The 14,483-nt window shown below is 42.8% G+C and overlaps 1 protein-coding gene across 1 annotated transcript in view; it reads left to right on the top strand.

The window, feature by feature from the left end:
* Window positions 1-14,483, top strand: part of lama2 (laminin, alpha 2) — a 278,412-nt gene that overhangs the window by 101,539 nt on the left and 162,390 nt on the right. Inside the window, exons 12-14 of the mRNA XM_084082844.1 lie at window positions 2,286-2,388; window positions 2,883-3,023; window positions 9,623-9,790. Of these exons, the coding sequence (XP_083938970.1) occupies window positions 2,286-2,388; window positions 2,883-3,023; window positions 9,623-9,790 (412 nt within the window). The remainder of the gene's footprint in view (window positions 1-2,285; window positions 2,389-2,882; window positions 3,024-9,622; window positions 9,791-14,483) is intronic.

Raw genomic sequence — 14,483 nt, 5'->3', positions numbered from 1 at the left:
TTCAGCTGTTGTCTGTTCCAATTAGTGGTTGATAATTACCACAAAGTTTCCATTTAACATTTTGGACACGTTACGTTTATAACACACCAACCATGTGTGACACCTTTTGTTTACCACAGTCTAAGACAAATACAGTATGTTTACGTATCGTAGGTAAGTAAGGTGGGTTCGCATTGAACAAAAGAAGACACAGGGCACTATTTTTAGTGAAACACATGAACCTGGCGTGAAGCGCAGTCAGCGGTGTGGGGGGTGGGGCACGCATGCTGACAGACTTTTCCTATTTTTCCCGGACTGAGGAAAGGTGGAGTACTGGCAGTTCAGTGGCAAGGTGAATATTTTAGTCTGAAAAAATGATAATATATATATATAAATATACTCTATTGTCAGTGGGAGTGTTGCAGGTGGATTCAATCATGGCCAATCAAATGATCTCCTTCCATTACTTTTAACCACTTGATCCCTATCTACTTTGTTGAATGGGGTCCCCCAGGGGTCTGTTTTTGTCCAGCCCCTTTTTTTCTCCAAATCTCTTCGTCGAAAATAGCTGATCTACAAGCTCACAACGGGTCGTGTTACGACCCGCTGTGAGCTTGTAGATCAGCTGTTTTCGACCTATTATGACATGCCGACAAAAGGCACACAAGGGTATATATGTGGTTTTAAGAGCAGTGCGCTGTGCTCAGCACAACAGCGTACCGGTAATTCTCTGTGTGATGGAAGAAAAGCCTCGGAAACATAATTTGTCCCAAGAGCAAACTGAGGTACGAGAGGTGCAGAGTCATCAACAACAAAACCACAGCACCTCAAACAGAACCGCCAAGAGCACATGATGTAAAATGATCCTGGGAGGACATAGCAAATACAATTAATACTGTTCATCTGCCACCGGTCCTGTGAGACGCGTTTCTCAGTGTACATTTCCAGTTCATAAGCTCAGTAGATAATCACCAAATCCTGCTCAACAGTGTACAAAATGGAACCAAATGTGAGGGGGAACCATAGCTGAACGGGTAGTGAAGCTTTCAGAGAATCGGAAAGTCACCGGTTCGCCCTCTGATCCATGTGCCGAAGTGTCCCTGAGCGAGACACTTAACCCCTAACTGTTCCACGGGTGCTGTGTTAACTCATTCCCTGCCTAGAACGACTAAAACGACTTATAAAAAAAAAAACCCAAAGAGGAGATATGATTTTTCGAAGATCTAGACTCCCATCCACTTCCTTTTTAACTTTAAACTTAAAAATTCTGTATCTCGGCTCCTGAGTATTGAAAAATCTTGGCAGTGGGCAAACGCGGCCAGAAATAATTCAGGCAGTGAATGAGTTAATAGCCCCCACTGCTCTTAGTTAGGATGGGTAAATGCAAGGGACAAATGTCATGTATGTGCAAATGCATAGTGACAAAATATACCCCAAAGGACTAAATTATTATTATTAATTAATTATTATCCTTGACACCAAAATTGCAGTTTGCTGCTGATTTGCAAACGGCAGACCCCCTAGTGCATCTCTCCTCCCACATCAGTGCACCCAAGATAACCCATGCAGATATGGAAAAGCATGCCCGCCCGCTACACGCCTCACTCCTCACTAATAACGGTGTGTCATCCCTGTCCAATCCTGAACTATCCATAGAACAGTAAGTTACCATGTGTGCAAATTGTGAACGAAAGTTGCACAAATCACAGTGTACTGTAGCATTCAGTGATGAACACATGTAGCCTACATGTACACGCACATACTTTCTCATAGACAAACTCTGTTCTAGCTTGGCCTACAGCTGTGAAACAAACAAACAATCTACAACAACAAAAAACATCAACAAATTAAACGGAGCGTCTGGCTTCCAATAGCTTTTAATAGCCATCAGTGTATGTGCATTTGCCAGTATGTGTGTTCGTTTTCATGGTGTGACTCTGAACAAACACCCTGGCCTATAGCAATGAATCCTATCAGAATATAGAGCTATTTAGCACTTATTTTAAAGGTAGGGTAAGTGATTTACTTTGGTTAAAATAAGTGTTAAATAGCTCTATATTCTGATAGTACGCATTGCGTGTTTGTTCAGTAAAAGGAGTCTCTTTTAACCTTGCAAATAGTACAACGATCAAATAAAACATGTATAGAATATTTATTCTGTCTGCCTGCAGTAATAGATGTAATGTATATAGCAGTATAATAGCTTGGTTTGTGTTTCAGTTCCGTATGATTTGCATGAATGATCTTATGATTGTTCTCTTATATAATTTTCCTGTGTTGTCATCATCACTTTGTTTGTACTGTAGGTGTGAGTTTGGTTATAGGGGCTACCCCGACTGTCAGCGATGTATGTGTAGCATCGACGGAAGCACCAACTCTGACCCGTGTATATCACCTTGCAACTGTAAGGTAGGCACACACACACACACACACACACACACACACACACACCGACAGGGGGGAGGAAATTTACTCCTGCTAAAGTGGTGTAACGAAGGCTCTAGTGATGTTGAGGGAGGAAAATACACATTCACAGCCGACTTCTGAATACTGGTCTGTGAATTAATCATTATTTTAAGCAATTATTTTTATTTGGTCTGTTAAGATAATTGTAATTTGGTTATATAATGGGCATATAGGCAGTTATCCATGAAAACATTTGAACTTTCCTGTGTAACTCACGGATGGTGTTTGTTTTGATGATTTCAGGTCCTGGGACAATGACAATCTTTGTCCTTCCACGTGTCTTGTGTGATTTCAGTGTGTTTCAAGCTGAATGCTCTGCAGCACTGTGTGCTTGTACTTAAGTTTGACTATGGCTGATAAACTGTGTACTCTCTCTCTCTCTCTTCCTCTCATTCTCTCTCTCCCCCTCTATCTGTCTCTCTCTCTGTGTGTTGCAGGAGAACGTGGAAGGGGAGAACTGCGACCGTTGCGAGTTGGGATTCTACAATCTCCAGCGCGACAATCCTCGAGGCTGCGAGAAGTGCTCCTGCATGGGCGTGGCCAGTCAGTGTTCCGCCTCGACGTGGGCCTATCAGAATGTAGGAAGCTACACACTGTACACAACATGTTCACTGCTTTGTTTGACTTGACCCCTCTTCCAGTTCTGGATCCTACACTGCAGCGGTTTTCAACCTGTGGGCCGGGGCCCACTTGTGGGCCGCGAGCAGTGTTAATGTTGTTGACTAAGACTAAAAGACTGAAAGACTTTTAGGATATTTAGTTGATATTTTATATACTAAGACTAGACTAAGACTAAACAATTTCAGATGACTAAAATAGGACTAAAACTAAATGGTGTGTCATTCAAAATATATACTTTGTATATTGTATATTTTTTAAAGTACTTTTACTTTTTCAAAAACAAGGCTTTATAATATGTGACCGAGTGCGGCTAACAGATCATAATAGGGTCATACCAGACAGGAGAGCTCATAAACGATGAGTTATCTAACTTTGGTCAAAGATGAGTTAACCCATTAAGATCTGTGGCCGATTTGACAAAATGCCTTCTAAATCAGTTGTTCTCAAACTTTTTCATAATTCAAAATTATTCTAAAAACACACTTTCAAGATTTTAAAAAAATGTTCAAAAATATCAGATGTACAAGCTCGCAGCGTGGCACAAAGTTTCACCCTGTGAGCTTGTATATCTGCTATTATCCCACGACGGGTATGGTCTAGTTAATAATAATAATAATAATGATAATAATAGTGTGGAAACCATCATATAATGATCTTCCTCAAAACCCCTACATCCCCCCACCTTCACCCCCTATTTAAAATGACTGACTGGCCACATGTCCTGGTGGGGGTATGTGCTCCACTGAACACGTGGCACTTTTCTAGTTGTTATATTTATTGCGTTCTCTCAGTTATGTCATGGCTGCTAGTTCCCACCTGATGTTGTGTGGGAGTTCAGACTGCTCCAGACCGTACTCAATAACCGCTAGCTTGCATAATGTCTTCAGACTAGGACTTAAGTCTAAGGTATAGAGGTCATCGTTATTGACTCCTACTCCCAAGAGGATGACACGATCTCCCACAATGCAACAGCGGACATCATACGTCCAACACGGGCCATTTCCCTTGGGCTTAACTTCTCTCCAGGAAAATGTCTCTGGGTTGAACTTCCACAGGTCATCGCTGCCACGAGTTATGTACAGTTCTCCATTGTGGGAAAAAGCTGAATGTTCATTGTGCCCATAAGCTGAATGTTCAAAATGTCGAACATAGCGCCCCCTTGGAAGCTGTGCAGAAGGCGTGCTGACCCAGCAGTCGGTCTCTGTGTCAAACACACTGATGTTGTTCGACTGCTCTGCCCTCCCACCAAATACAAACATCCTTGTCCCGATGATGGTGGCGGAGTGATATGATGAAGCAGGTGCAGTGCCTCTGGTGTTAATTAAAGACCACACCATTGTGGTGGTGTCCAACTTGTGGGTGTCATTGATGTCTCCAGTCAAAACGGTCCATCCTCCATGGATATACATGACCTTCCCCAAGACACAGGCTGAGTGACCCTGGCCCAACTTTGGTACGGTGCCAGAAATCGTCGGCTTGAGCCATCTGTGGGTGTCGACGTCAAATGCATAAAACACGGTGTCAGTAGGCGTATAGGGTATATTCTGTCCCCCCCAGATGTAGATGATATCTTCTATCAGCACAGCTGTGTGGCAGTGATGCATAGAGGGATCCTCAAGGAACCTTCTAGTTGTTGCTGGCGATAGCGTCATCCATCGCAGCGACACTGTGTTGAAGACGTATACATTGATTGGAACATCCCAACATGCCCAACCACGACATCCAAAGGAGTACAACTTGTGCCCCACTGCCACAGTAGCGTGACTATCATTTAGTGGTCGGTCTCTCACTTTCGCCGTCCAGCACAACATTTGACAGACCAGCTATAAAAAAGGCTGGAGTCCTGCAGACGGTCCTCTGAAGATGACCTGAAAGCCGAGTCTTGAAGACAGTCTTGTTGAAGACCTGCTTATAGATGATCCCCTGAGATAGTTGGAGATCGAGTGATTGAATCTCAAAGATTACTGTTCTTTTTATACCATTCTAGAGTCATCCCTAGTGTCAGTCATATCCATGTATGGAGTCTATGATGTCAGTTAGATGTTAGTTAGTTATATGGAATTTCAGGTGGTCTGTTATATGGAGACCATGAAGTGGCATGACTCACAGTGGTAGCCATAACGACATCAACCTTGGTGGGTAACTACAGTGGCCTATCCAACAATTATATGACGTGACTTCTTAACACCAGCAACAAACCAAATAAAAATATATCTCTATAAAAGAATGGAGCCTTATTGCGCATGTTATAACTTACTGTAAGATTGGAGGCCAGTCAATGACATAAGTCATCTATGATGTCAGTACTATGACGTCACGTCAGTCCTTTAACATGAAAGAAGGCTAGCTTTTTTTTGTTGTGATCATGTGATTTCTGGGCGTACTCTTCTTCGGTGGTGCTTGGATCATTCACTATGGCTGCAAATTGGTGCTATGTGCTCTGCTCTTTTGTTTTCATTTGACAGTCTGGCTGCTGATGTTGTGTTTACGGATAATGTGGTTTGTGGATGCATGTAGAGTGAGAATAAAACTGGGCCAAGAGTGGAACCTTTGTGCTGCTCCGTACTTCATCTGTGCTGAGCTGGAAACGGAATTACAAAACTTTTAAAAACTTTTTAAGGCGGTCGATGAGGAAATGCAGCGCTAAGATCGAGGAGGATTAAAATGCAGCATTGTCCTGTAGTTCAGCTGCTAAAAGAAGATCATTAGTGCCGTTTAGTAGAGCTGTTTCTGTGCCGTGGCATGGCTGAAAACCTGACTGGAAATTTTCAAATGTTGTTGGAGTTGAAGTGGTCACTAAGCTGTTTATACACAACTTTAAAATAGTTGTGGATAAAAGGTTTAAGAGAAGAAACGCTTATGCAGCTGCGACACCTAATGTCTCTTTTCACTCACCTGTGAGGTACTGTGTAGATTTGAAAAAGAGAATGCAAGCACTCATCAGCTAATAATTGACTTATCGGGTGCACAACTCCGAAAAGAGTAGCTTCAAAAGATCACCAGCACTCACTTAACAACTTAAACCCTCTAGGACTTGAGTAACAACTGTACTCAGAATAGTTTTTTCCGTCTATACCAACAAAAAATAGCCGATCTACAAGCTCAAAACGCATCACATTGTGACGCGTTTATTCCCCTTCAGAATGGGCATGCTGGGGTTCAAGTGCTTAAAGTCCTTTAGGATGTCTTATTTATTCAATGATGGCCCAGCAGTAGTAACAACGTTACTATACGTTAAGGCCTCCCTCTAATTAGTCATTATCATGCACTAAAAGGTCTTTAAGTGAGTGCTGGTGATCTCTTGAAGCTTTATGGTGCTGTGTAGATTCCCAGGTATGAGGCAGCTGACACAGGGTTGGTATTTGTGTACTATAGCATTGGTTCTCAAAGTGGTGTCCGGGGACCCTCAGGGGTACTTGAGGGGGTTCCAGGGGGTACCCAGCTAAATGTGTAAATATAGCATCAGAATAATTATGACCTTTTATACTTTGGCTATTCAAAAATAGCAGAGCTTGTAGATCTGCTATTTTTGAAAAATCTTGAAAATGTGTGCAAATCTTTGAATATATATTTTTTAAAGCTAACATTTTTAACTCAAATCTTTGCTTCTGGGGGTCCCTGGAACAAAATATTTTTAGATGGGGGTCCGCGGCCAAATATATATCATTTTGGGGGTCCTTGTCATGAAAAAGTTTTAGAACCACTGTACTATAGGATGCCAATATACACTAAGGTGATACTGTACATTCAGATCTGTTTCTTTCTTTAACCACTTTCAACCTGGCATCCGTGTTGTGCCATTAAAAAACAGTAAAAAGAAACAAAAACGTTGTTCCTTTACGCCGTCCTCAGACGAGACCTCCACGGCGTCTTCATTCATACCAATTCTCCATACATCTGGCCAGCTCGTTTGTGCTTTCCACACCAGCATCACCCATTAAAACCGGGAAAAAAATAGCAGATGTGCTGAGCTTGTACATCTGCAAATTTTGAACATTTTTGAAAAATCTTGAAAGTTTGAGAAATACCAATTTAGAAGGCATTTGTAGAATCCGTCTCAGGTCTCAATGGGTTAAAAATCCAGGTCCATGCACTCAGGGTGTATTTTACAAGTAAAAGGCCTTTTTTAAATTAAGGGCTGGAGACATTAACGTACAATGCATGTCGGCTTGCGCCCTCTTCAGGGTGTAATGTAAACAAAGAGACACAGAGTAGGCCTAATTATAGGTGCAGTCCTACACAGGTGTGTCCCAGTGAGGACATGCAGTCTTTCCTCTGGCCCCCTGGGGGCATCATACAAATATAAATGTAAACATGGCAAGAAACAAAACACAATCATGGTATAGTGGTATACTGATACTCACAGCCTGTTAAAACCTTTCCATACTCAAGATGCTGTAAACAAAGGGAAACATTGGAACACATGTACATAATAACAGTTCAAATGATCAACATTGGCCAATCATATCTTAAAACATCCCAAAAATGTAGAAACCCAGTTCAATAAAAGGGCAGCTTCAACTCTTGAGACGAAAATCAAACAAATTTGACTGTGTGAACCAATAATTCACAACCAAGGCAATACGTAAGTATAGGAATAAATCCAGTATGCTTCTCTTTGTTTGATACCCCTGGCATCAGAGCTGACGACTTCAATACCAGAACTCTTAGAGTTGTATCACTTCCATGTTGGGCTTCCATATAATGTTTGGCCACAGGATAATTCACATTACCATACGAATAGCATACCTATGTTAAGCTTCTCTGTCATGCAGTGTCCTTTTTGTAAGACCTGTCCTATATTAAAGCAACCTGGGTGGTATTGCAATTTATAAAACTGGCGATAGGATAGGTTTTGTTGCTAAACACGTCTGCATTAGCTTCCTTGCTGTGTTCACTTCTTGCTTCTGCATGGGGACAGCAGTGCTCCAACAGAAAAAAGGGGATAACCCATGTTGACTGTTTCCGAGTCTTACCTTATAGAATATACTGTACTGTCAGCCAGGGGAAAGCAACTGTTACACATTAACTCCTGTACAATTTACAAGCGCACAAAACATGCGCGTACGTACGTACGCACGCGCACATACGTGCGCGTGTGCGCACACACACACACACACACACACACACACACACACACACACACACTACTCACTCCAGTGTGTGTGTGTGTGTGTGTGTGTGTGTGAAAGGGTAAGCCAAGGTCAGGTTAATTGCAACAGCAGATGTGTGCCTGCCTGTCTCTCACACACACACACACACACACACACACACACACACACACACACACACACACACACACACGCACACGCACGAGCTATCAGTGTCTAAATCAGAGCTGTCAGCCTGTCAAAGTCTCCACTCCCCAAACCCACCTCTCCCGTCAATCAGAAGGTGTTTTCCTCTCCGTCTCTCTTCTGCTCTCCTCTCTTTCTTTACGCATCTCCTCTCCTGTCCTCTCCTCCTCCTCCTCCTCCTCTCCTCCGCTCTGATCGCCCGCTCCTTGTCTGTCCACCTCCTGTCAACCCCTCCACTCCTTCTTTGTCATTACCCGCCCTCTCTGTGACCTCTCACCTTTCTCATATTCTCCACCACTCTTCAGCTACACCGCTTCACGCCTCTCTTCTCCTCTACTCCATAGGAAGAGTGTTTCACAGTAGATGTGTTATCATATAAGGCAGTGGTTCTCAAACTTTTTCATATCAAAATGCATATCAAACCCCCAGTTCGATATGCATTACGCCACGGACCCCCCATTTCATAAAATTCTATACTATAAAATCCTAACTCTGAGAGCGTACATTTGTACGTTCTCAGAGTTACAGACCTGTGACTCCTGAAGGACCGAATGGCTGCTGTGTTAAGTACAGCACATTATTAACTGGATTCATTTACATTAACATTTCAAATGGCAGACCCTATCAGACCATGTCACATTTTTTAATGACTTAAAGAGAGGACTTGAACAATGCTCATTACGACACATGTGAAATGTTCCCTTTAACCCATTGAGACCTGAAGCCGATTCTACATGTCTCCTAAATCTCAACAGTTTTCTGAAAAACGTTTGTTTCTATATCAGTGGTGCTCAATCTTTTTCATGCCAAGGACCCCCAAAATTATATGTATTTGGCTGCGGACCACCATCAAAATATGTTGTTCCAGGGACACCCCAGAAGCAAATATTTGAGTTAAAAATGTTCGCTTTAAAAATATATATATTCAAAGATTTGCACACATTTTCACGAATTTTCAAAAATAGCAGATCTACAAGCTCGTAGCGCGGCAATCGGTGCCGCGCTATGAGCTTGTATATCTGCTATTTTTGAATAGCCCAAAGTGTAAAATAATGCTTTTTAGCTCAAATCTAAAAATGACAGTTCCAGGTCTTAATGGGTCGGATATGACAACCAACCTGCTCAAGCCAAAGGTTTTCCAGTGTTTGCTTTTTGAAAAGTACAAAGGCCCAGCTGATATCCATCCTAAAATGAACTGAAACTTCATCTCTGAGCCATCGTCTTAACATCTTCTCCTTTTCTGATTGGTGGTCTTCTAGGAGACCACTCTGGCAGGCTGGCACCTGATTGGTGAGGCAACTGGGTCGAGGGTGTGGTCTATCCACAGGCACACGCCTCCGTATCTTAGTGTCCGCCACTCAGACGTGGAGAGGGACCTTGGCTCCACCTACTACTGGAGCGCACCGGAAGTATACCTGGGAAATAAGGTGAGACACACGCTACAAAGTGTGTGTGCGTGTGTGTGTGTGTGTGTGTGTGTGTGTGTGTGTGTGTGTGTGTGTGTGTGTGTGTGTGTGTGTGTGTGTGTGTGTGTGTGTGTGTGTGTGTGTGTGTGTGTGTGTGTGTGTGTGTGTGTGGGGGCGCGTGTGTGTGTGGGGGCGCGTGTGTGCGTGTGTGGGGGGGTCATTAATGCTGTACAATGTGGACGAGTGGGAGTGGGGTTTTAAATGCTGTGTGTGTGTGGACACGGACACACAAATACACACCTTGTAATCACACAGTATATGACTGTCACATCACATGTGTCACTGAAGTCTGCACTGCTCTGTAGCAGAAATGAATGATACTAACTATTACAACTAAGCGATATGCCCAAACATGGACATCTCATATCTGTCAGTCCTTGTCCCTTTTATGCCCATATATGGCGATCCCTGATGTCATCACCATATATGGGCATGCCCCTTTTAGTGCCCATACTGTATATAGAGCTGACTGATTTGTTTGCGCCTGATGCCTGACGACACATTGAGGTTAGACAACACACTCCATATTTGGGTGTAACTTCATTGGAAACTCCTTATATAGTTATGGCCGAGTCATAGTGACATGAGCGTGCGGACATGGTCCGCCGCCAGTCACACTGAGCGCTTTAACTATAACGATAACTATTGTTCACCATTGTGTTTTTTGGGGCGGTGTAGCCGCCCCCTATAAGTGAGTTTTGGACACCGACCAAAATATTTGTGTACCCCCTAACCCTTCCATTGTTAATGCAAATCAATACTTTTTTCATATCAGCCAATCACATTACAGCTAGTGTCATCACCACTAACTGTAATGTGATTGGCTGACTTTGCAAATTCAGGACTGTGATTGGCTAGCGAAACACATGACACATGTGCAGCCCTATGAATAGCAGTATGGACTTTAAAAAAAGTCATTAATCCTTTTTTTTAAAGTGAGTCATGTTGTGATGACCACACACCGCCCACTTCACACTGGGTGTGATTTTTTTATCATCTACTTGACTAAGAACGATTTTTAAAACTATATTTTTAGCGGCGCTAGCCGCTCTATACCTTTAGGTATAGAGCGGATCCTGCTCTATACCTGACTTTGTCCGTGTGCGTACGTCAACGTTCTGATTGGTCAGGTGCGTACGTCAACAAAGTGATTGGTCAAGCTTCACGTGACACGTGGCTATAAACACATATCGATGACAAAATGTATCAAAGACGCCGCTACCTTCACACAGGGTGTGATTTTTTATAGTTATAGTGCTCTGTGTGAACGGCCATTAAGCCAATTTTAATATGGTATATAACCGGTAAGTCCTTTTTGGACTTCATGGAAGAGAGTAATTGATTCAGACCGGTTCAAGATATGTATTTAGGCTGCTTTGATGAAGTAAGAAGAGACATCCCACCCTCATTTGCGCACACACATACGGGGGACCCCGCAGATCTTTGGCCTGTCTCACTGGTCGGATGTGGGAGGATTGGGGTGGCGGGGGGGGGCCCTGTGGCTTCTGTCGGTTCCGCCGTGGGGTGGCGCTACCCCGTCCCATAGCGTTGGACATAAGACTTGTGTCCGGTGGTGTAGGTCGAGGATTTTGACATCGCCAGTCCAGGGTGGGGTGCTGCAGGGGCGTGGGGCCCTCCTCGCTGCAAATTGCTGTCCTTTCCTCATCGGGGTGGTGAGATCCGTGCTAGGGATTTTTGCTGATTTTAGCTTTACCACTTGATATTTTTTATTTTTACCTTTTGTTTTATTGCTCTTGTTTTCTGTCCTACGCTTATGATTTTCTCTACGTACACTGTTTTTTATGTAGGTCTGAGTCTGTTGTAGTCTTGTTGTAGTCTGTTGTTGTTGTAGTCTGTTGTCTAAATGTAAACCGGAAAATTGCAAAAATAAATGATTGGAGAAAAAAAATAGTCGGTAATGTTCCATTTGGTTACAGTTCTACACTCTCTGAGTTACAAATAGATGAATTATGATGTAGCTAATGGAATTACCATTCTGTCCTACTGCCCTGTTGTTGGTACCATTGCAAATGTTATTATATCAGTTCTTCCCATCTTAAATATATTTCACAAGCCTATTTGAGTGCAACATCAAACAACAAATCCTGAGAGAGTGTAAAAGAGAACATTTAAATTCCTCTATTTTTTACCGGTGCTTTCTCCCCCTTGTTTTGGCTCCCCTCGGCGCAATTAGATTTTTTTTTTATCACGGCAGCTGACAAATAGCTGTGGCCCACGTTTGGTTAAGCCGAGTGTGATGGTGCTGAGGCGACGGCAGAGGCCCGTGACTGTGATGTTTGTCTGGAGTGTGGCTGCTTGAAGGGATATGCCAACGAATTTCATTACTTTGTACCCTCCAGACCTGGCACGTCAACTCACTCCTCTGTCCCAGCCTCCACAACCCCCCTCCACCAGCGTTGCCAGATTTTGTGAGCGAAACAAGCGGACTATTAGGTCTTCTAGGGAAACAAGCCCAAAAGAACACACAGGGGTGATCCCCAGCCAAAATGACTTAATATAGCATCAAGATGAGTTGAACCACTTTAATTGCATATATATTGACTTTGAAAATAGCAGATGTACAAGCTCACAATGTGCCGCTTCGGCTATTCTGCAAACAAATCTAGATTTTTCTTAAATATTTGGAATATTATGTTTGAAAACGTTTAACAACACAAGTCTTGTATGGGGGTTCCATGGCACAAAATATTTTCAGGTGGCGGTCTGCCGACAAATATAAGGAAATGTTTGAGAACCACTGGTTTAAACAACATTAGGAAGCAAGCCCAAATAACCAACTATTACACTTTAAAAACAAGCCCAAAAACTACCAATATTTTGTGACTTTACAGAAAAACAAGCCCAAAGTCGCTTACAATAAGGGCAGACTTGGCAACATTGCCCCCACCCCGCCCCCCATCTATCTCTCTCTAGGATTTCTGCCCCCCCCCCCCATTCCTAAATCATGTTTCCAAAGCCTTGTCTCTCCCCCTCCATGTGTCTCTCAGGGTAAACAGTGTCTCGCCCGTTGAACTCGATAATCAACTGTTTTGCACTCACACAGGCGCACACACACACACACACACACACACACACACACACACACACACACACACACACACACACACACACACACACACACACACACACACACACACCATTTTTAGTATGCGTCTGCACACTCACACAGGCACACGCATGCAACGCGGCAACACGTACACACAGTTGTGGGCCTAGTATATAAGTCAGATAATGATGGGTTTTGGAGGCATTAGGGACAGCAGAGCAGAGCTGAAACGCCTCAAGACTCTGGAAACAAACAAATTACTCTGTGTGTGTGTGTGTGTGTGTGTGTGTGTGTGTGTGTGTGTGTGTGTGTGTGTGTGTGTGTGTGTGTGTGTGTGTGTGTGTGTGTGTGTGTGTGTGTGTGTGTGTGTGTGTGTGTGTGAGAGAGAGAGAGAGAGAATGATTACTAGCAGCAATGTGCAAGTGTAAAGAGATTCTTTGCTTCAATGTCTGATCGAGTTACTGTGATATATACTCTGTGACTTCATTCTCACACACACACACACACACACGCACCCACACACACACTCTGTCTCTCTCACATGCATAAATGTAGACACACATAGTAGTTAGTCATGTTAGTGCGTGTTATCGGAAGTGACAGGGTGCGTGCACGTTTAGGAACAAGCGGTGAGTGTCATTATGCGCATGCACGCGCGTGTGTGTGTGTGTGTGTGTCAGACAGAGGCAGCATTCTTGGTTCTCTTGCACCTCAATTGGTAAATCGACACGATGGGGGATGCTCATTGGCCCGTTAGCACGCGGTGTGGATGCTCATTGGTCCAGAAGCGTGGTCCCGCTGATGCTCATTGGATAACTCATGCATGTTCTGTGAGACTGCTGTGACTGCTCATTAACCTAGCATTGCTGTCAGGTTGGAAACCATGTATGTCCAAAACTGTTCCTTTTTCATTATTATTTTTAAAACATTTTAAAATAGTGAAAATAGACGATCTACAAGCTCACAACGCGTCGCATTGCGATGTGTTGTGAGCTTGTAGATATGCTATTTTCACTACTTTCGTGTGACACTTTTGTACGAAGAAAGTATGGCATTAATACGAAAGTTGAAATATGGAGATACAAGGTTTCTGACCGACGGCAACGATAGGATCAGCGAGCAACTGTTTGGTTAAAGCTCGCTTTAATGGACAGTGACAGGAATGATGGAAAAATCAGTTTGACAGACGGATTTATTACAAAAACATTATGTTATCATTCAAGATTTTTAATTGGAACATCTTATACTATGCGAGTACACAAGAGTAACACTCTTTGTCTTTCAACATTTTAGCAGCAATAAAAACAACAATAAAGAAATAATTTACAATAGCAGCAATCATATTTTAAGATAAATAATATTAATATAATATTTCTCTTTATAGATTAAGAGAAATATCTATGTATGGTGTACTTTGGTCTCGACTGGTTTGCACTCTTGACTCAAGGCTTACTAAAGCATAAAGCCAGGTGCGAAAAGCCAGTATTGAAGTCCACAAAAAAACATCTTGCACACTGACACATAATAAAAAAGAAAACACTTTTTTTATTTACAATTATTTTGCAATGTGCAAAAAAAGATGACATA

This window comes from Gymnoscopelus microlampas (assembly GCF_963454915.1).
Source record: "Gymnoscopelus microlampas genome assembly, chromosome: 16".
NCBI classification, from domain to species: Eukaryota; Metazoa; Chordata; class Actinopteri; order Myctophiformes; family Myctophidae; genus Gymnoscopelus; species Gymnoscopelus microlampas.
Note: the sequence above shows the minus strand (reverse complement) of the source record. Positions and strands in the feature narration are given on the sequence as shown.